The sequence below is a fragment of the Cydia amplana genome, chromosome 21 (genome assembly GCF_948474715.1).
Source record: "Cydia amplana chromosome 21, ilCydAmpl1.1, whole genome shotgun sequence".
NCBI lineage: Eukaryota > Metazoa > Arthropoda > Insecta > Lepidoptera > Tortricidae > Cydia > Cydia amplana.
The window spans coordinates 11,081,138-11,099,590 of NC_086089.1; the positions used below are offsets into that span (position 1 = coordinate 11,081,138).

General features: G+C 36.2%; 1 protein-coding gene across 1 annotated transcript; it reads left to right on the forward strand.

The window, feature by feature from the left end:
• Positions 1–1,984: 1,984 nt before the first annotated feature.
• On the forward strand, positions 1,985–16,505 carry LOC134658140 (zinc finger protein 729-like). Its single transcript, XM_063513747.1, has 10 exons — positions 1,985–2,127; positions 2,624–2,765; positions 4,328–4,402; positions 5,957–6,013; positions 6,811–6,876; positions 7,744–8,295; positions 12,808–12,930; positions 14,883–15,011; positions 15,977–16,095; positions 16,449–16,505. Exons 1-10 carry the CDS (start codon positions 1,999–2,001, stop codon positions 16,503–16,505), a joined length of 1,449 nt encoding a protein of 482 aa, XP_063369817.1. The 5' UTR covers positions 1,985–1,998.
• Positions 16,506–18,453: the final 1,948 nt, after the last annotated feature.

Here is an 18,453-nt window from a genome sequence, read left to right on the forward strand (position 1 = left end):
AGGTATGTTTTCATTTACAATAATAACTCTTTTTTTTTTTAAATAATAACTCAATTTTTTTTTAATAATAACTCTTTTTTTTAATAATAACTCTTTTTTTTAATAATAACTCTTTTTTTTTTAATAATAACTCTTTTTTTTTTTTTTTTTTTTTTTTTTTTTTTTTTTTTTTTTTTTTTTTTTTTTTTTTTTTTTTTTTTTTTTTTTTGCTGCAGCTGTCAGAAAAAGTAATGTATGCAACAGCTCATAATTGGTTCTTAAAATTCTCGGGTCTTTTTTTACAAAACTCGACTACGTCTCGTTTTGTAACTTCGACCCTTGAATTTTAAGAACCCTTATTATATCACTGTTGCATAAACTACTATTATTATTTGGTTGCAAGTCGTACACATTAACGTAGTAAATTCATATATAGAGTCATAGTCATAGAGTGCTAAAATTATAATTCTTCCCTTCCTGTACTTGATCCAAAGAATAGTCTAAAAAAAAACAACGGGTTGTGCACTCAGGGAGTGCTGGCAGAAGTGAAAACTCAATGACTAGTGCAAAATGCACTATGTATAATTGAGGTTAACGCCATCTAGCGTTAGCGTTAATTACTTGTTACCCCTAAGCCCTAAGCACATCACTGTTAGTACTCGAGTTATATTAATACCAGTTAGAGCGAAACTCACTAGATGGCATTTAAATCAATAAAGAAAAACTCAACATGACATTACGTGTAACAGTTTTTCATGTAATGTCATTGAGTTTTTCTTTATTGATTTAAATGCCATCTAAATGAGTGGCCATCTAAATCTTACGGTCACGTCATTGTCTTACGCTGTCTCGAGTTTAACATTTTTTCCCCATCTCAAAAAGTGCACAGCGCCGCTAAATAAGTTTTCACTTCTAAAACCAACAATTAGCAACCTCAATAAACTTGAAACTAATCTCGGAACCACGATTGACTGCCTTCTAATTTCTAGGAAAGCGATTACCTATCTTCGTTCGATCATCCGCCATGTTAGGTAACACGGTGCATTTGTTTTCAAGGGCTAGAGCATACGAGTTTGAACCTTGTTCGCTACAAGTAAGTGCTAAAATGATAGGTCAATATTGTTAAAATTTGATTTTGACAACATTGTAGGCATTGCAGATTGCAGCTAAAACGTAGTAGTGATTATATTCTCTTTGATTGCAGCCATACTAATTATAAGGTACCTATACATATAGTCTAGTAACGCCATCTGGCAATAAAATTAAAATTAAAATCAGCTTTCTAGCAGTAAATGATCACGGACAGACAGACAGACGGACATGGCGAAACTATAAGGGTTCCTAGTTGACTACGGAGTTGGTTTGGTTTTTAATTAAAAGGCAAGGGAAATGAATGTGGTTTTTATGAAATTTATGAAATCTAATGAAATTCCCGCTGGTCAGAGGGGCTACCGCGAAAACCGAAATTCGCAAATTGCGGGGATCTTTTTCTTTTACTCCAGTGAAGGCGTAATTAGAGTGAAAGAGAAAAATGCACGCAATTTGCGTACTTCGATTTTCGCAGTTATAGCACTTATATTAAGCCTGGAGCGTTCAAATACTGCCAATGACAAATATATCCGATAACGACCGGATTGTAACAAGGATCTTTCGTAAAAACGGACCGTGATTTTGGTCACAGTATAAATTCAATATAAGATTTTTAAGGAATAAGGTAACATGTATCAATAATTTGTACAAAATATTTGAAAAAATATAAATCACGTTATACGTTAATACTAAAATATGACTAAAATGCAGTGGTTTTTAAACGCACCCGTTCTGCTGTCACTGTCAAAATATTGAGGTTGTGTGTTGTATTTACTATTTATTTATAGGTATTTAATCTTGTTGGCATATTGCTTTGCTGAAGCTATGCAACAATTTTATTGATTTTATTCTATTTTATAACTCATTGTATTTGTTAACTGTTATATTGTAACAATTGGGGTATAAGCGGTAGTATAAGTCGTCGCCGTGATGAACATGGCGTATTCGTGTCGCTGCTGCCTGCGGTGTTCTCCGGACAAGGACCTCACGACGCCATACATATATCTCGGCAAAACGGAGATTTACGCTGAGATGTTGAAAGACTGCTTCGATTTACAGGTAAATATGACTACTTTGTAAATTATTCATAGTGTTTTCAATCATATGTGACCTAATGAGTAGGTAGTAAGCAGCAGTTTTACGTAATGTAAGTTTAGCGTTACTTACCTATAACTTGGTAATAGTAGATTGTTAACCAAGGGATGAAATGATGCCTTTCATCCGAGTTAAACACTCTACTTTTTAAAAACATGGCTAAGTAGTGAGTTAGTATTTTTCAGGGTACTTTCAATTAACGATTTAGGCAAAAGTATCATTTTTTATTTATGGAATGGGATGTCAAATATCAGAATGGAAATTGTATAACAAATCCATTTAAACCCAATTTCAATTGCTTACCGCAAAAAAAAAGGTAATTGTACTTGGAACCTAAAATGCTCTAGTGCAGAGACATATCATTTTCTGCACACCTTTTAGAACAACAATGACCCTCTTTGAGAGCATGAGAAATGAAAAATAATAATCAATCTCGATAATTTCATTTATAAACGTATAGCTTACACTGGGCGGCTCGGGCTCGTGCGGCATCTGCTCTATGTGCGTGGGCCGCCTGCGAGACGCGAGCGACTTCAAGTTGCAAGTGCAGCGCAGCCAGGCGGAGCTGCAGGCGTGGCTGCAGGGAGCTGTATTTGTAAAAGGTTGGCACTTTTTTAGTTTTAATTTATCAAGCAGTTCCATTGTTTTCACTTCTGGACAACTTTTTAGTAAATACGTTTCTCCAGTTCTTTAGTTTTACATAGAAAAGTATATAAAGAAGAGTTTGTAATAGTTTATATTTGGGCAGCAAAAGCCACATCATTCGCAGAAATGTAGGAAATGAATAATCACTGTTTATTCACGATGTATACCTGACATAAAAAACATGAAATACTGTCTAAATTAAAGTTGGTTAGGACTCCAGTCCTTTGAGTCCTCTGCTTCAAGACTCAACTCAGTTTTTCAGACTCAGAATTAAGTCTAAACTCGAGTTCTTTTTAACCCTTAAATGCATGATTTTTTCTTTTTGCCCGAAATTAATATATGTATCACATAATTGTTTGCCGTTTCTAGGAAAAATAGTAAAAAAATATATATCATCGATTTTCACTGCGAAATCAGTGTTAAAAGTTGCATAGGCTAAATCATATTTTTGGAAATATATAGCTATTAGTAAGGGGTATAGGAAAAATCTTAACTGCCATCAGAAAGGTACACTATTTATGATGTTCCTATGATAAAGTTTGTAAATATAAAATAATTAGAAACCCCGAAAAATCTGCCCAAAATCACATACTAAAAATCATCAACTTCCAGGTTTTTCCAAGTTTTCCGACATTTCGTCTATAAACAAATGTAATTTTTATAAATTAAAATACTGCGTAAATTTATGACATAATTCGGAAAATGTATTAGTTTTTCTATTGAAATAATATACAGGAACAAATAGAATTTTTTTAACCCTTCATCTGTGAGCTGTCTAATGCTTTGTAGACATTTGGCAACACTATGCATTTAAGGATTAACTTGTTAGAGTCTTTTGTAGAACCTTGAGTCCTTTTCAGAGAACTCTCGATTTTTTTTTACAAACAATTTCGAAATGCATTGTCATGTAAAATTTGTGAATTAGTAGTATAATGTATTTACTGAAAAACATATAAAATTGTTGACGGAGGCTATATTCAGAGGCTGCCGAGGCTGGAGCCCTTTTGAGTTGTTTTAAAAAAAGACTCAATAAAGATCTAGACTCGGGACTTAACCTGTATTGCAGGTTGCTTAGTTAGTTGTAACTAACCAACCACAACACTTCGGCTCACCTCTCCCAGAAGTCGTCGCCAACCTCAAGGGTCTGCTAGGCTTCCTGGTAGAGTTGGGTTGGCAAGAGTAGTGCCACCAACCCATCACGCAAAAGAGGCGCAATAATTGTACGAGAACCTATAACTAACCAACAATTAAGTAGGTATCGTCAGTACAGTGAGCAACAAAAGTTGCTAAGCGGGCGAGGTGTTTAAAATTACCTTGACACGCTCTTATTCTCTTAACAATAAAGTCGTGTCAAGATCATTTTGAACACCTCGCCCGCTTAGCAACTTCTGCTGCTGACTGTACTTAGTAGTAACAAAGAGTGTTATAACCGGTTGACAATTTTACTTAAATATTAGGTTAGGTAGGACTAAAATTCTAAAACTAGTTCATAAATTATACTGTTGTTTGTCTTGTGCAGAGGAACCTGTTAAGATTGAGATAGCTGTTGACGTCCTAGAAGGTCAAGAAGATGACACTGAGTTTGATGCGTTAGGTGAATATACTTTTCTATTTATATTTGCAACTTTTTTCCAATACGGTTGTACGGTTGCGTTTGTAGCAGGGATGTTGCGGATGCCGATTTTTTGACACCCGCGGATGCGGATGTCAAGATAGGTACATAAAAAACGTCAAATATTACATTTTAGTAATTTTTATTTCAAAAAACCGGCCAAGTGCGAGTCGGACTCGCGTTCCAAGGGTTCCGTACATCAAGTCCTACTCACGCTTAACTGCTCATTTCTACTAGGTTTTTTTGGCTAATGACTAAATTACCTAGCAGTCTAGCACTTACGCCGATGCTAAGACGTTCCTGTACCGACCTGTTCCACATCCACATCCGCATCCGCATTAAACTCCGCATCGATTTTATGCGGATGCGATCGATTTTATTGAAAATAATGCGGAAGTTCCGCGGTTGCGGATGCGGATATTCGCAACATCCCTGGTTTGTCCCTCACATGGTCTCTCCGGAAGACCAGTGCTGACTTAATTTCGGCTTGGCATTATGCTAAGGGATCATCCATTAATTACGTCACACGAATTTCTAGGTTTTTACCCCTCCCCCCCTCCTTGTCACACTTGGTCACATTTTGCAAACCCCTCCACTCCTGGTGTGACGTCACATTTTAGGCAATTTTGTTTTCAACGAAATCGACAATATTAACTCGGCATTATTTTTTTAATAAAAAAATATTTTTGATATTTAATTATTAGTAATTTTATGACACAACGAAAGTTACATCCAAAATCTCAGTATTTAACTGTACAGCGAATAAAAAAATATAAATTAATTTTCGGTTACTGATGAAGTTAAAGTGACATCACAATGTTTGTGACTCCCCCCTCCCCCATGTCACAACATGTCACATTTTCTTGACCCCCTCCATACCCCTAAACGTGTGACGTAATTAATGGATGACCCCTAAGGTGGGACCATTTCATGGTAAACTATATACTTTATGCTTTAACCCTTTAGCGGGCAAGGCTCAAAAAAATCCTCAATTCAAGCCTCATCGCCAATCTATAGCACAAAAAATTTTGTACAAGAAAAAAATACAAAAATATGATGTTATAGGGTGGTCTTTTTTGAGATCCTTGCCCTATAAAGGGTTAAATATACTTTTTGTAATATGTTTGTATGAAATGTAGTTTTAGTTTGCCATGAATAAAATGAATTTATTCTTATTCTTACAGTATACGGCTGTTACTTCATAGTGAATGTATTGAGATGAATTTGTCGACTAAAGATTAAATAAAAATAAATTAAACCGGCCAAGTGCGAGTCTGATATAGTATCTTTTACAGTACATATGGTGCTACTTTACCGCCCTAGTGCGGTAACTAGCACAATACGTGCCTATATCGAAAATGTAAAGAGTAATATGTACAGTACCTAATACGTTGTACAATACACGTGCGAAAAGGTAATTCGTAACTCGTGTCAATTTAAAACACTCCCTTTGGTCGTGTTTAAATTTATCGCCACTCGTTGCGAATTTCCTACTTTTCGCACTTGTATCGTAATTTACTATTACTTTGTCTTCAGATGAAGAACCCGTACAGAAAACAGAGGTCAGTGAATACGAGATTGGAGAAGTTTTGGGTAAGTGCATTTTTTAATATGAAGTGTTTACTAAAGTGTCATTCTATGAATTTCTATGGAACTTGCTACGCCATATTGGAATTGTCTCTGGATGATGAATTTACTAGTGACTTTTGTTCACAGTGACTTGTGTTAGCAAGTTCCATAGAATGTCACTTTTAAGTAAAGATATTTCAAATTCTAAGAACAAAATGGTGGCTAATTCCTACCATTAATACAGGGTGTTTGTTTATTCACCTACAATAATTTACGGACTGAATATATAGGTCATAATCATCATCATAATGTACTAACGAAAGATAATGTTACGTAAATGTACATGCCAACTTTCATGTATCTAATGTAAGCATGTCCTTTCAAAATGAGCGTTCGTCATTTTGAACACCTGGGTGCCTAGCCAAGGTGTCAATCGCTTGCGCTACTACGACGAAACGCTTTGTGTGTCTCTATCACTCTTCCATATTAGTACTAGTTGTAGTATTAGTAAAATACTTTACTGTACAAAAAGAAACATAAAACAGGAAAAAACACACATCATTTGTACAAAGGCGAACTTGTGCCTTTCAGGGATCTCTTCCAGTTAACCTTTGAGCAATTGAAGGAGAATTGGAAAACGGCAGACATCAAAGATGTACTAAATGACCTTAAAAGAAAATATTTTTTTCATATTAGTGCGAGACAGTGACAGTTGCGTTTCGTTGGCTACGGAGCGGAAACGTTTGGCATGTTGGCAACCCTGACCCGCTTAGCTACTTCTGCTGATACATCACAGCTTTAAATTGTGGTTTTCTTTACAGATGAAGATCCTTTAGTGAAGCCGGATACATCGGGTAATGTGGTGATGAAGGATTCATCAAAGACAGGCGAGTAATCACCCTAATCACATGTTACACTAAGATTTAGTTAGGATTTCACTATAGGAAGTATTACTGGCATGGTCTGCCGCCAGAGTGCAGCGCTAGCATAAACTGTAAACCATATAATAGTTTTTATTTATCGTTTTTTGGTGTTTTGTATAGGTACAACTAACTAGTTTATACAGTGGCAACCAGTGAAACGTTGGTATCATCAATTCTCTTATTAGTTTTTCGTTTAGTTCATATTTCGTATCACCCTGTATTCGACACTCGTTCTTTATTCATCTTGTTCTCTTTTTGTCAATATCTAGTCTAGTTAAATAGATCTAGACGACTAGAATAGAATATATTTATTTGTATTAATTGTACATCGTCAGATTCAAACATTATTTACAATTATTATAAGATAGCTACATTATTATTATAATACAGAATGATACGAAATAAGAAATTGAACCACGCGCGTAGCGAGTGCTTAGAAAACCCGGAATCTTGAGCGTTGCGAGGATTTCAAGGCACGAGGGTTAAATGAATTAGGCCATCGAGTAAAACAATTTTTTTTACCACACAAACGCGAGGAAAATACTAACTGATAACATCAAACAAATGTACGTTTTATTAATTATTTATCAATCAAAATTATTATTTCAAAGTCATTTCTATCAGCATCAGTAGTACCAGACAACATTAGGAAACGACTAAAAATTTACTTCAAATTACTTTGGCAACACTTTGGAACTGCAACTTTCTCATCAGTTTTTGATCGATCAAGAAAGCCTTTACGAGCTGGTGCGGTGAAAAATAATCAGTTCTTCAGTCCCCCTTCATGATTAGAAGCTATAAAAAAAAAGTCAACAATATGTGGTATTGCAGCTGAGGCCGGTGAGCCGCCGGCCCCGCTCAGCCAGCGCCACCTGGCGGCCGCCTGCCGCGTCGGACGCTTCCTGCACCAACTACGTCACAAGCCCCCGCCATGCAACTCCAAAACCCCCGCGCGCTACCAATGCCACCACTGCGGACGAACCTCCCCAAAGAAAACCCTCCTCACAAAACACATAGAAAAGATGCATTCTGGCAACACTTACAAATGCGGTTTCTGTCACTACAATTTCAAATACAAGTCTGCATTGCGAGAACACGAAATGACGCACACCGGCGAGAAGCCTTACCAATGCAGCTATTGCGATTACAAAACCAGAATCAACTCCAACTTAAAGTCTCACCTCAGGATACACACCGGGGAAAAACCGTTCAAATGCGACAAATGCGTCTATAAGTGCACGCGGAAATCAGTGTTAAAGAGACATATGATGACTCACACTGGGGAGAAACCTTACGAGTGTAAGTACTGCGATTATAAGTGCAGCGATCAAACCAACATGAAAACTCATGAAATGGCTCACACAGGGGAAAAGCCTTACGAATGTAAATATTGCGACTATAAGTGCCGACGTAGAAATGACTTAAATAGTCACCAAAGGAGACACACGGGGGAAAAGCCCTTTAGATGCAGGATCTGCGAGTACAGTTGTGCGCACAAAAATAGTTTACAAGTACACTTTAAAGCGAAACATCCGGGTGAACAGCCTTAGTGTATAACAGAATAGATAATACTACTTACTGAATCACTGTTTAACGAAACCGACTTATAACGATCATAATATAAATTCGTATCGTATCGTGTAAACGAATATATATTGTAATTTCATATTTTATGAAATAAATAAATCTAAATCTAACAGGATTTGTCGTTCGATTCGACTGCCCACTGATGAGACGTTGGAACGAATTACATTAACCCAACGCATCATCAAAATAAATGGTATTCATAAGTTTTAGGTATTTATTGTTTTTCTTGTTGTACACTGAAATAGATATAGGTAGCTGAATAACAATTTTTGTACTAATTATGGGATTTATGCCTGAAATAATTAATTTCAATTTCAATAACAACGGATAGTATTTCTAACACATGAAACGCATGACGCGTTTTCTTTCTTGCTTATTAAACTAAGCCTTAATGACTGCTCGGTGTAGTCGTGAGCTGACAATTAGGTAAAATAAAACTAATGTACTAGTGTGATAGAGCATTTTGTCGGGTGTGGGATATGCGATGTATGTGTTTTTCCCGGTGTCTTGCCGGTATGCTTGTGTGTGTGTACTTACTTCTAGATAGTTTAAGATTAACATTGTGTAAACCTGTCTCCATTATATTAGTAGTTTCTAGTACTAATAAAACAATGTATTTTTAATTAAATGCATATGTGGTCTCCAGCGGTACAGGCCTAGCCTAGTGTCCCTAGGACCCCTGAAATTAATGTACTTATTTATAAAACCATGCTATGCACCAACCGATGTCACACCAATCCTGTATTGTACTGTCTGTTGTGCAATAAACTTATTTTTATCCTCATCTAGAACGTTTTTAAAGCAGTGTTTTACTTTTACAATGTAGATTTTAGTTTATAAGTTTTTTCGGAGAATATACACTAATCCGTACAGTATATTTATGTTTGTTTTATTTCCATGTCCATGATTTCAGCAATGAGAATTTGCCGTATGTAGGCCGTAGTCTTAAAAAAAGCCAACTTACAAAAGTTAGATCATGCTCACTTACAGTCTTACTTGATATTCATTAGCGTGTTGCTTAATTCGTCGAAGTTACTACATATTTTCTGTATCTCACCAGCTTAATTTGTTTTCTTCCATTAAAAAACAAATGGGGTTTTTTTTTCAGATATTTCAATTACGTTTTAGGGGTCGCTACCGAATTTAGGACCCTTCATACAAGATGATATGGGGGGCATTTCACGTGAAGCGGACAGGGTAAAATGGTTGAGGTTTCCGATTTCGGTTATATTCGAGTATGTTACACATGTATGAGTTCTCGACACAACCACAAAATATTTTTACAATTGGAAGCCTATTTCATAAATTATGGGTCTTAGAAGATTTGACTTAAGGCGAGATTTACACTTCTTTAAATGCCACGACTCAGTTAGAGGAAGTATACTGAACCAAACTAACTGCTACATTTAATTAAACCTTAAATTGCCTTTATTACCTCATATTTCGATTTCGTTTAAAACTTTTTTTGAATGAAAAAAAAGTGTAAAATATTTTTTTTTACATTTTTACAAAGTTCGCATTTTTTAAAAAAAATTTTTGCTTGTCATTTTGAAAGCCTATATTATGTTTATACTCTACGCAAAATTTCATAGTGGGCCGCAAAGTAGTTTAGGAGCTATACGAATAACAATATCAAAGTGCGGCGTCAGCCCCATAGTAGCATCACCCCGTCCATAGTTACGACGACACATTTTCGTTTCACATACATTTTAAATACTGTTATTAATGGTTGTGTCTGATTAATTCGATGATTTCCCACTAGTTACCACCAAATTGTCACCAGTGGTAACAACTGGGATTTTTTCCCCACCTGTTCCCACTGAAAACAATTGAAAAAAAAATCCTAGTACTAAAATACTAGTGGCATTTTTTCTCAGGGGTCACCCATTAATAAAATTTCGTCACACGTTTAGGGGGAGGGAGAGGTCAAGAAATGTGACATGTTGTGACTTTGTGACGTCACTTTAACTGCACCTGTAACCGAACATTATTTTTATTTTTGAGTATTCGCTGTATAGTTAGATAATATAGGTTTTTGCAATGAAACATAGTTTTTCTGCATTATATTTTTATTCCTAATCCGTTTCGTGTCATAAAATATCTAATACTAAAATAATAATACCTACGTAATTCGAATTCCTGATTTAGTTGAAAACAAAATTGCAAAATATGTGACGTCACACTATGGGGTAGGGGGTTAGGGTTGTCAAATGTGACAAGCAGGGGGTGGGGGCTGTTGTGACGTAATTTATGGATGAACCCCTCAGTAGTTACCACCAAAACTTTTAGAGTGTTCAATACTAATTAAAATACCTAGAATAATACACAAAAATGAAAACAATGTTCGGTTACAAGTGAAGTTGAAGTGACGTCACAAAGTCACAACATCACATTATCTTGACTTCTCCCTCCCCCTAAACGTGTGACGTAATTTTATTAATAAATGACCCCTGAGAAAAATGCCACTAGTATTTTAGTACTAGGATTTTTTTTCAATTGTTTCCAGTGGGAACAAGTGGGGAAACTGGGGGGCGTCAGCCCCATAGTAGCATCACCCCGGCTACTATGGGGCTGACGCCGCACTTTGGTATTGTTATTCGTATAGCTCCTAAACTACTTTGCGGCCCACTATGAAATTTTGCGTAGAGTATAAACATAATATAGGCTTTCAAAATAGCAAGCAAAATATTTAAAAAAAAAATGCGAACTTTGTAAAAAAGTAAAAAAAAAATATTTTACACTTTTTTTTTATAAAAAAAAAGTTTTAAACGAAATCGAAATATGAGGTAATAAAGGCAATTTAAGGGTTAATTAAATGTACCAGTTAGTTTGGTTCACTATACTTCCTCTAACCGAGTCGTGGCATTTAAAGAAGTGTAAATCTCGCCTTAAGTCAAATCTTCTAAGACCCATAATTTATGAAATAGGCTTCCAATTGTATAGTAGTTTATGCAACAGTGATATAATAAGGGTTCTTAAAATTCAAGGGTCGAAGTTACAAAACGAGACGTAGTCGAGTTTTGTAAAAAAAGACCCGAGAATTTTAAGAACCAATTATGAGCTGTTGCATACATTACTTTTTCTATGACAGCTGCAGCAACAAAAAAAAAAAAAAAAAAAAAAAAAAAAAAGATTATTAAAAAAAAAAGAGATTATTAAAAAAAAAGAGTTGTTATTTAAAAAAAATTGAGTTATTATTTAAAAAAAAAAGAGTTATTATTTAAAAAAAAGAGTTCTTATTTAAAAAAAAAAAAGAGTTATTATTGTAAATGAAAACATACCTCTTTCAATCAATATGATCGGAACTTGTATCTTTAAAAAAAATAAAGCAGTTGTATTATACTCATAAGATGACTGCTAGCAGTCATCTTATGAGCCTATAGACAAAGCATTCAAATGACATTGCTTTAGATATCACTGTCAGTCATTTAATTGACACATTTAAGTGCTGGAGTAGAAAAAAAATATTTTATGGTTGTGTCGAGAACTCATACATGTGTAACATACTCGAATATAACCAAAATCGGAAACCTCAACCATTTTACCCTGTCCGCTTCACGTGAAATGCCCCATGGAGGAAGTTTGTATGGGGAATCAATAACCGCCAAACCGATTTAGATAAAATTTGGTATGATAAAGTTTGAGGTTGTTGTGGGAAAGGACATAAGGGGTGCAAGTTCGTAAAGGGGATCTATAGTTTCTTAGAAAAAGGACTAAGGGCTCGTTTAGACGGTGCGAGAACTCGCATGCGTTTCATTACATTGCGTCATTTGATCGGTCGGCTGAATTGATGTCACCTCAAAGATCCGCAGTGTAACTAAAATCGTATACGAGTTCGCGCGCCGTCTAAATGAACCGAAAGACCCTTACTCTTGAACCGGTACATACTTTTTACACTTAAACCGCAGAGTATAGAGATAGTTTAACGCTTGAGGAAAGAGGGAAAGACATTGTATTGTTTTTATAAATAATAATAATAATCATCCCACAAAGTTACGGACAGAAGCTAATTATTAATAAGTTTCAAACTCTTTTAAATGTAAGCTTAAATCTTATTACAATTAAGAATTATATGGCTGTTGCTCGACGCAACGTTGGCGCAACTGCGCAGCGGTGCAATTATCCATAGCGCTGACTAGACGCTCTGACGCTCAAAAGACGCTAGTGTGGGCCCCACTGTGGGGTGGCCCTTAGTTTTAGCGCACTTAGTATTCGTTTCGTTCTGAGACAGAAATATTTCTATATCATTATATATACTTGTAATCAGCTTTTTATTGTTGGCCCAACTTAAGTTGTTCTTGTTTTCAGGTTCTGACTCCGTGCCCGCCCACGCCATAGAGCAGCCCGCAGACATACGTCCAGTGAAGCTCGAACGGCCCTGCAGCGATGAGGAAAATACAACTACTCACTCTGAAGAGAAATCATACGCCTGTGAACACTGCACCAAAAGTTTCCCAAACAAGTCTAGTTTAAATAAGCACGAGCAACAGACACACTTAATTTCCAAAAAAATTGCTTGTGATTTGTGTAGTTTTACATTCCAAACGAAATTACTTTTATTAGAGCACAAAAAAAACGAACATGGTGTTACGAATTTCATGTGTGCCGAATGTGAGTATACAACAGTTGACAAGAAAAGGTTGCGAACTCATTTGAAGAGACACACAGCCGAAAAACTTTGGAGCTGCCGGTACTGCAGTTACGAAACTCGACATAGAGGTCATTTTCAGGAACATAAAAAGATACATACCGATAAAAAGCCTTACAGCTGTAATAATTGTGACTATAAATGCTCTCGGAATCAAGAACTACGACGTCACCAGTTGATGCACACAGGTGAAAAACCATACACATGTAGCTACTGCGACTACAAGTGTAGGGATAAAAGCAACCTACGACGTCACCAGATGAAACATACTGAGGCGAAACCTTTTAAATGTAGCCAATGCGATTACAAGTGCAGTCGCAAAGAGAGCTTGCAAACACACCAGAAGACGCATATCGACGAAAAGCCGTTTATATGTAACGACTGCGATTTCAAATGTAAAAATAGAGCGAACTTACGGCGTCATCAGTTACTGCACACTAGGACAAAACCTTATCAATGTAAACACTGCGATTACGAATGTATCCAGAAACGACGACTACAGGACCACCAAAGGGTTCACACAGGGGAGAAACTTAACAAGAACTACAAGTGTAGTCATTGCGACTACATGTGTAGACGAAAGGACCAATTACAAAAGCACCAAAAGATACACATTATAAACAATTAAGACCGCCAAAAAAGCGGGATGGTTGCGAAAATTTAAAATAAAGGTGTCACAGTAAAAACAAAAATCCCTTTCTCTAATACGCTTACATTTTCCTTGTCCATCTCCTAAAATATCTACTGCTACGTTTTCTTCATTAATTTCGGTTTCCTCGTCTGTATCATCTTCCGAACTGAATTTTCTTAGTGAAACATTTTCCATTTCTGTTATGCTTCTATCCTCGCAGCGGCTCAAAGCATCCCAAAATCAAATTTTATACATTTTAGATCACACAGCATTAATCAAAATCACGGCATTAATTATAATTATTCATGTTATTTTAGATATCAATATCGTATATATTAGGTATTCGATCACTTCTGTAAAGCTGCCATGTCTTCTAAAGTCACTGTTTAGAAGACATGGCAGCTTTACAATCAAGTCAATCCTAAAAAAAACGAAGTATAGTTAAGGGTAAGTTGGTTAAATAAATATTATAGGACATTTTTCACACAAATTGACTAAGCCCCACGGTAAGCTCAAGAAAGCTTATGTTGTGGGTACTCAGACAACGATATATGTAATATACAAATATTTAAATACATAGAAAACATCCATGACTCAGGAACAAATATCTGTGCTCATCAATCACACAAATAAATGTCCTTACTGGGATTCGAACCCAGGACCGCGGCTTCACAGGCAGGGTCACTACCCACTAGGCCAGACCGCTAAAGATTTTAGAAAGTTAATATTATAGACAAAGACATAATACATTAATATGTCTTTGTCTATAATATTAACTTACGAAAGGCAAATAATGAAACCCGACAATATTTAGAGCAGATGTATTGCTTGCGTTACATATTAAAAAGTACGCCAATCTCATAAGCGTTCTAAATTACAAAGTAAATGCTGAATCAGTTGCCCTTAAAAAATATGAGCTTTCACAGTGTTAGTTAGACTAAAGTGCTAAAAGAAGTTTACTCATAAATGGTTCGGTGAAGCGTACATTTACCTTAGTACTTGAGCCGGGAGTTTCTTTCTTTGTATTTTCAGGTTCAAGATGTCCAGTTAGGTACAAGACAGGTTCTGCTTCATCTAGATTTTCAAGATCGTTTATATTCGTAGTGCCACTGAGACTAGTAGGATATGCATCGGACAAAGATTCGAACGAGTCTGATGTATACATGGAAGGATTGGATATTCCGTTAGCTGGATCTACTGCTGAGCCTGATGAAAGGGTTAAATTTGATGAAGGTAATGCATCATCGCTTGGAGGCACATTTGTAGTCGGAATAGATTTGGGCGGACTCTCTTCAAACTCTTTATACACCGTGTTTTAATTGAATTCCGTTAAGTTCGGGGTATGGTTAAGTATGTTTAAGAGAACTAAATGGCATAGTTATTTAAAAAAAAAACATTATTTTTTTGCTTTTTTTACAAAAAAAATATGTTTAAAGACTAATTAAATGTAGCATATAGCGTTGTTGTAACGCGGGCATGACATTTAACTCAACCAAACAATTGAAATCTGTGACATATCAATGTCATTTCGAACATCGATCGACCGAGATTGTACTTAAATTTAGTAGAAAATCTATGAACTCATTATAAACACTAATCAATATGTAAACCGGCCCTAAGGCAAGTGTACACGCTTGTAGAGGCCTTATAGCAAAAAAATAAATTATTGATTATCTCCGAAATGGAGTTAATTAGAATATCGGTGTCTTTGAGAAAGTTACTTGATTTAAGCTCAGGAATGCACCCTTGAAATTAACGGAAATAAAAAAAAAACACGGTGTATAATGATGCTAAAATATTTGTTAGGCTCGAGGAAGTTAATGAGGCACCTGGAGCTAGCTGTTTCTCTCCTTGAGCCTCTCTTTGTAACTCTTCTTGAGCGTTAACTGTTTCAATCTGACTTGTTTTTTGTCTCTTCCGTTCTGTCTTCGGTTTTCTGGTTTGAGCCCTCCTTTTGGTACCTTAAAAAATCATATCAAGAATTAATAAAATACCCAGTTTTAGTTACCCATATACTACATGATTTTTGCGGTCGTTTTATTAGAATTACATAATTAATAATATACGGACGCACAATAGCTATTCATATTTAACTGTTTCTGACCTGGAATTTATTGTTCTGAACGAAAAAAGTTATAACTTACTTGTATATCGAAGCATTCTTTAAACATATCGTAAAATGTCTCTGTTTTGCCGAGATGTATACGGCGTCGTCAGGTCCTTGTCCGGAGGACACCGCATGCAGGTCATGCAGCAGCGACAGGAATCCATGACGGAAACCACTACGCTTTTTTACTCCAAATTCACCACAACGAGTGTAAGAAGTAAATACAAACAAAGAGTATAATAACTATATATAATACAACAAAATTAATCGCGATTTCGTGTTTGTTTTTTCAACAAGCTAACCTGTAACCTCAATTCAGATCTACGATTCCATCGATCATCGATAGTATCGATACTAGTGGTATATTCTCTTTGATCGATACAAACAACCTTAGAGGATATAACCAAACGGAGACGCCTTGTTTGTAATTTTCTCATTTCTGTGCAAAAGTCTGCCGATTTTTGCGGAGGAGAGACACGTCAAATGTATACGTAACGTAAAAATAGCTATGGCAGATACACGTCAGTCCATATGTATGACTATTTGCCGCCTATTTTCGACAGAGGGGAACGCCAGTTAATGGCTACTCAGCCGATGATTCCACCAACGACAAGGTTTGAGAAGATACGAAATATGAAGCGAGAATGAGAATAGGCTAGATGAAGCTCTAGTGTTTTAACATTAGATCATTTAGTATATAACTGGAGATGTCATCGTTGTCATTTTCTTTACGAAAGTCTACCGATTTTTGCGGGGGAGGGGACGTCAAATGTATTGCTATTTCTACATGATTTGTACGTAACGTACAAATAGCCATGTCAGTCCATACAAAAGTTTGCACAATCGTGCAAGTTTTTCGGCAGAGGGGTAAGCTCTTAATGACCACTCCAGTTATTAAATACTCTAAGGTCTTAACCTAGTGCCTCACTCAACAGAATTAATAAGTATAGCTGGTCAACCAAATCTTGTCAGTAAAAAAAGGCGCGAAATTCAATTTTTCTATGGGACGATATCCCTTCGCACCTAAATTTTTCAAATTTGCCGCCTTTTTCTACTGTCAAGATCTGGTTGGCCAAGTATAATTCATGTCATTAAGGATTCCACAGAAAATCTTTCCGAAACATCGATTGCGTATATCGATACTTCGTCGACTAATATTACATGCGGCGATATTTTCTTATCTGTGATAAAGATGTCAAAGTCGTAATTATTTGAGGTTGTATTTATGTTCGAACTGCGGTATTATTGTATAATTGTATAACATCAATTGCATTTTATGTTAGATAACATACAATAAATAAATGATTATACCCATTATTATACGGCTGATGCTGTTGTTGCGAGTCCGCCTGAATCGTCTTCAGTACGTGCAGTGCCTGTCTTGCCTCGAGTTGTTGGACCAATAAATATCTGGTTATTTTGTTCGAAGACAAAAAATGTAGATACACACTCAGGTGCGTATATCATACATACTGTATATATTTTTAGCATAAGGGCTTATTACATCTTTACGGTGGCCGGACACTTTTTGTAGGGATGTTGGTACAGATGCTAATTATAATGCTACTAACAAGTTTTTTCACGTAATAGGTATCAGGGTAATATAAAATATTTATAACTTAACTTAAGATTACGTACTCCTACTATTTCACTGGCTCAGTGACCCAATAAGGATCTTGGCCTCTGACACCAGAGAACACCACTCTGCCCTAATTATTCTGCCTCACTTCATGGTTAACTTAAGATCACTTACCTGTACACCCAAACTACCTGAAAATAAAAAAATATTTTGCCTAAAACCCAATGCAATCACAAAATTAATCATTATGTGTTATTTTCATTGCAGGTACTACAAGTATCAGTTACAACACACAACATGCCACTAAAGACAGCACACGTTAAAGTGGCAGAGGCGGGGTGTGTGAAGATGGAGTCCAGAGCGATGCGTGTGCAGATTGAGCCCAGCGTGCCGTGTTTGAAGGCAGAACCTGGAGAGATATGTGTGAAAGTAGAGCCCAGAGAGGTGGTGTATATAAAAATGGAGCCCGGAGAGGTGTGTGAGGCAACAGAGGCGGTATGTGTAAAGACAGAGCCTGGAGAGATATGTGTGAAGACGGAGCCCAAAGCCCCGTGTGGGAAGGAGCGTGAGTGCGAGGACAGACTGTATACCCACCCTGACCTCAAGAATGAGCTTGTGTTGGGCCCTGAGGAGTGGCAACGTCCTCAAGGTCAGTTTATGAAAAAATCTTTTGTTTCAAAATACTTTATAAGACAGAGGGAATACTTTTCCCATCAGATTTTTACTTTAATTTAAAGTGATAAGGTTCATTTCCGTAATTTAAACACTCTTATGCCTTTTAAAGGGTTAACCGTTTGTTAGGTTTTAACGCTTTACCAGGCTGACATTCCAAAATAACAATCAAATGTATTTATTATTTTTGCTTGTATTTAAATTCAATGTTGATGGGTAAAAGTGCCCTTGTGGCCTATTTGCTGAATAAATGTTGAAGTTTGAAGTCTTACTCGTTGAAAATAGGACACATGTTTGAAGTGCCGCATGTGGGAAAT

Excerpts from the sequence above, each read along its gene's own strand:
- LOC134658140 (XM_063513747.1), top strand. The coding sequence starts at position 1,999 with ATGAACATGGCGTATTCGTGTCGCTGCTGCCTGCGGTGTTCTCCGGAC. Across the intron at positions 6,014-6,810 it reads CGAGATTGGAGAAGTTTTGG|ATGAAGATCCTTTAGTGAAG; the intron begins GTAAGTGCATTT and ends TTTTCTTTACAG. Across the intron at positions 15,012-15,976 it reads AAGGGTTAAATTTGATGAAG|ATGTATACGGCGTCGTCAGG; the intron begins GTAATGCATCAT and ends TGTTTTGCCGAG.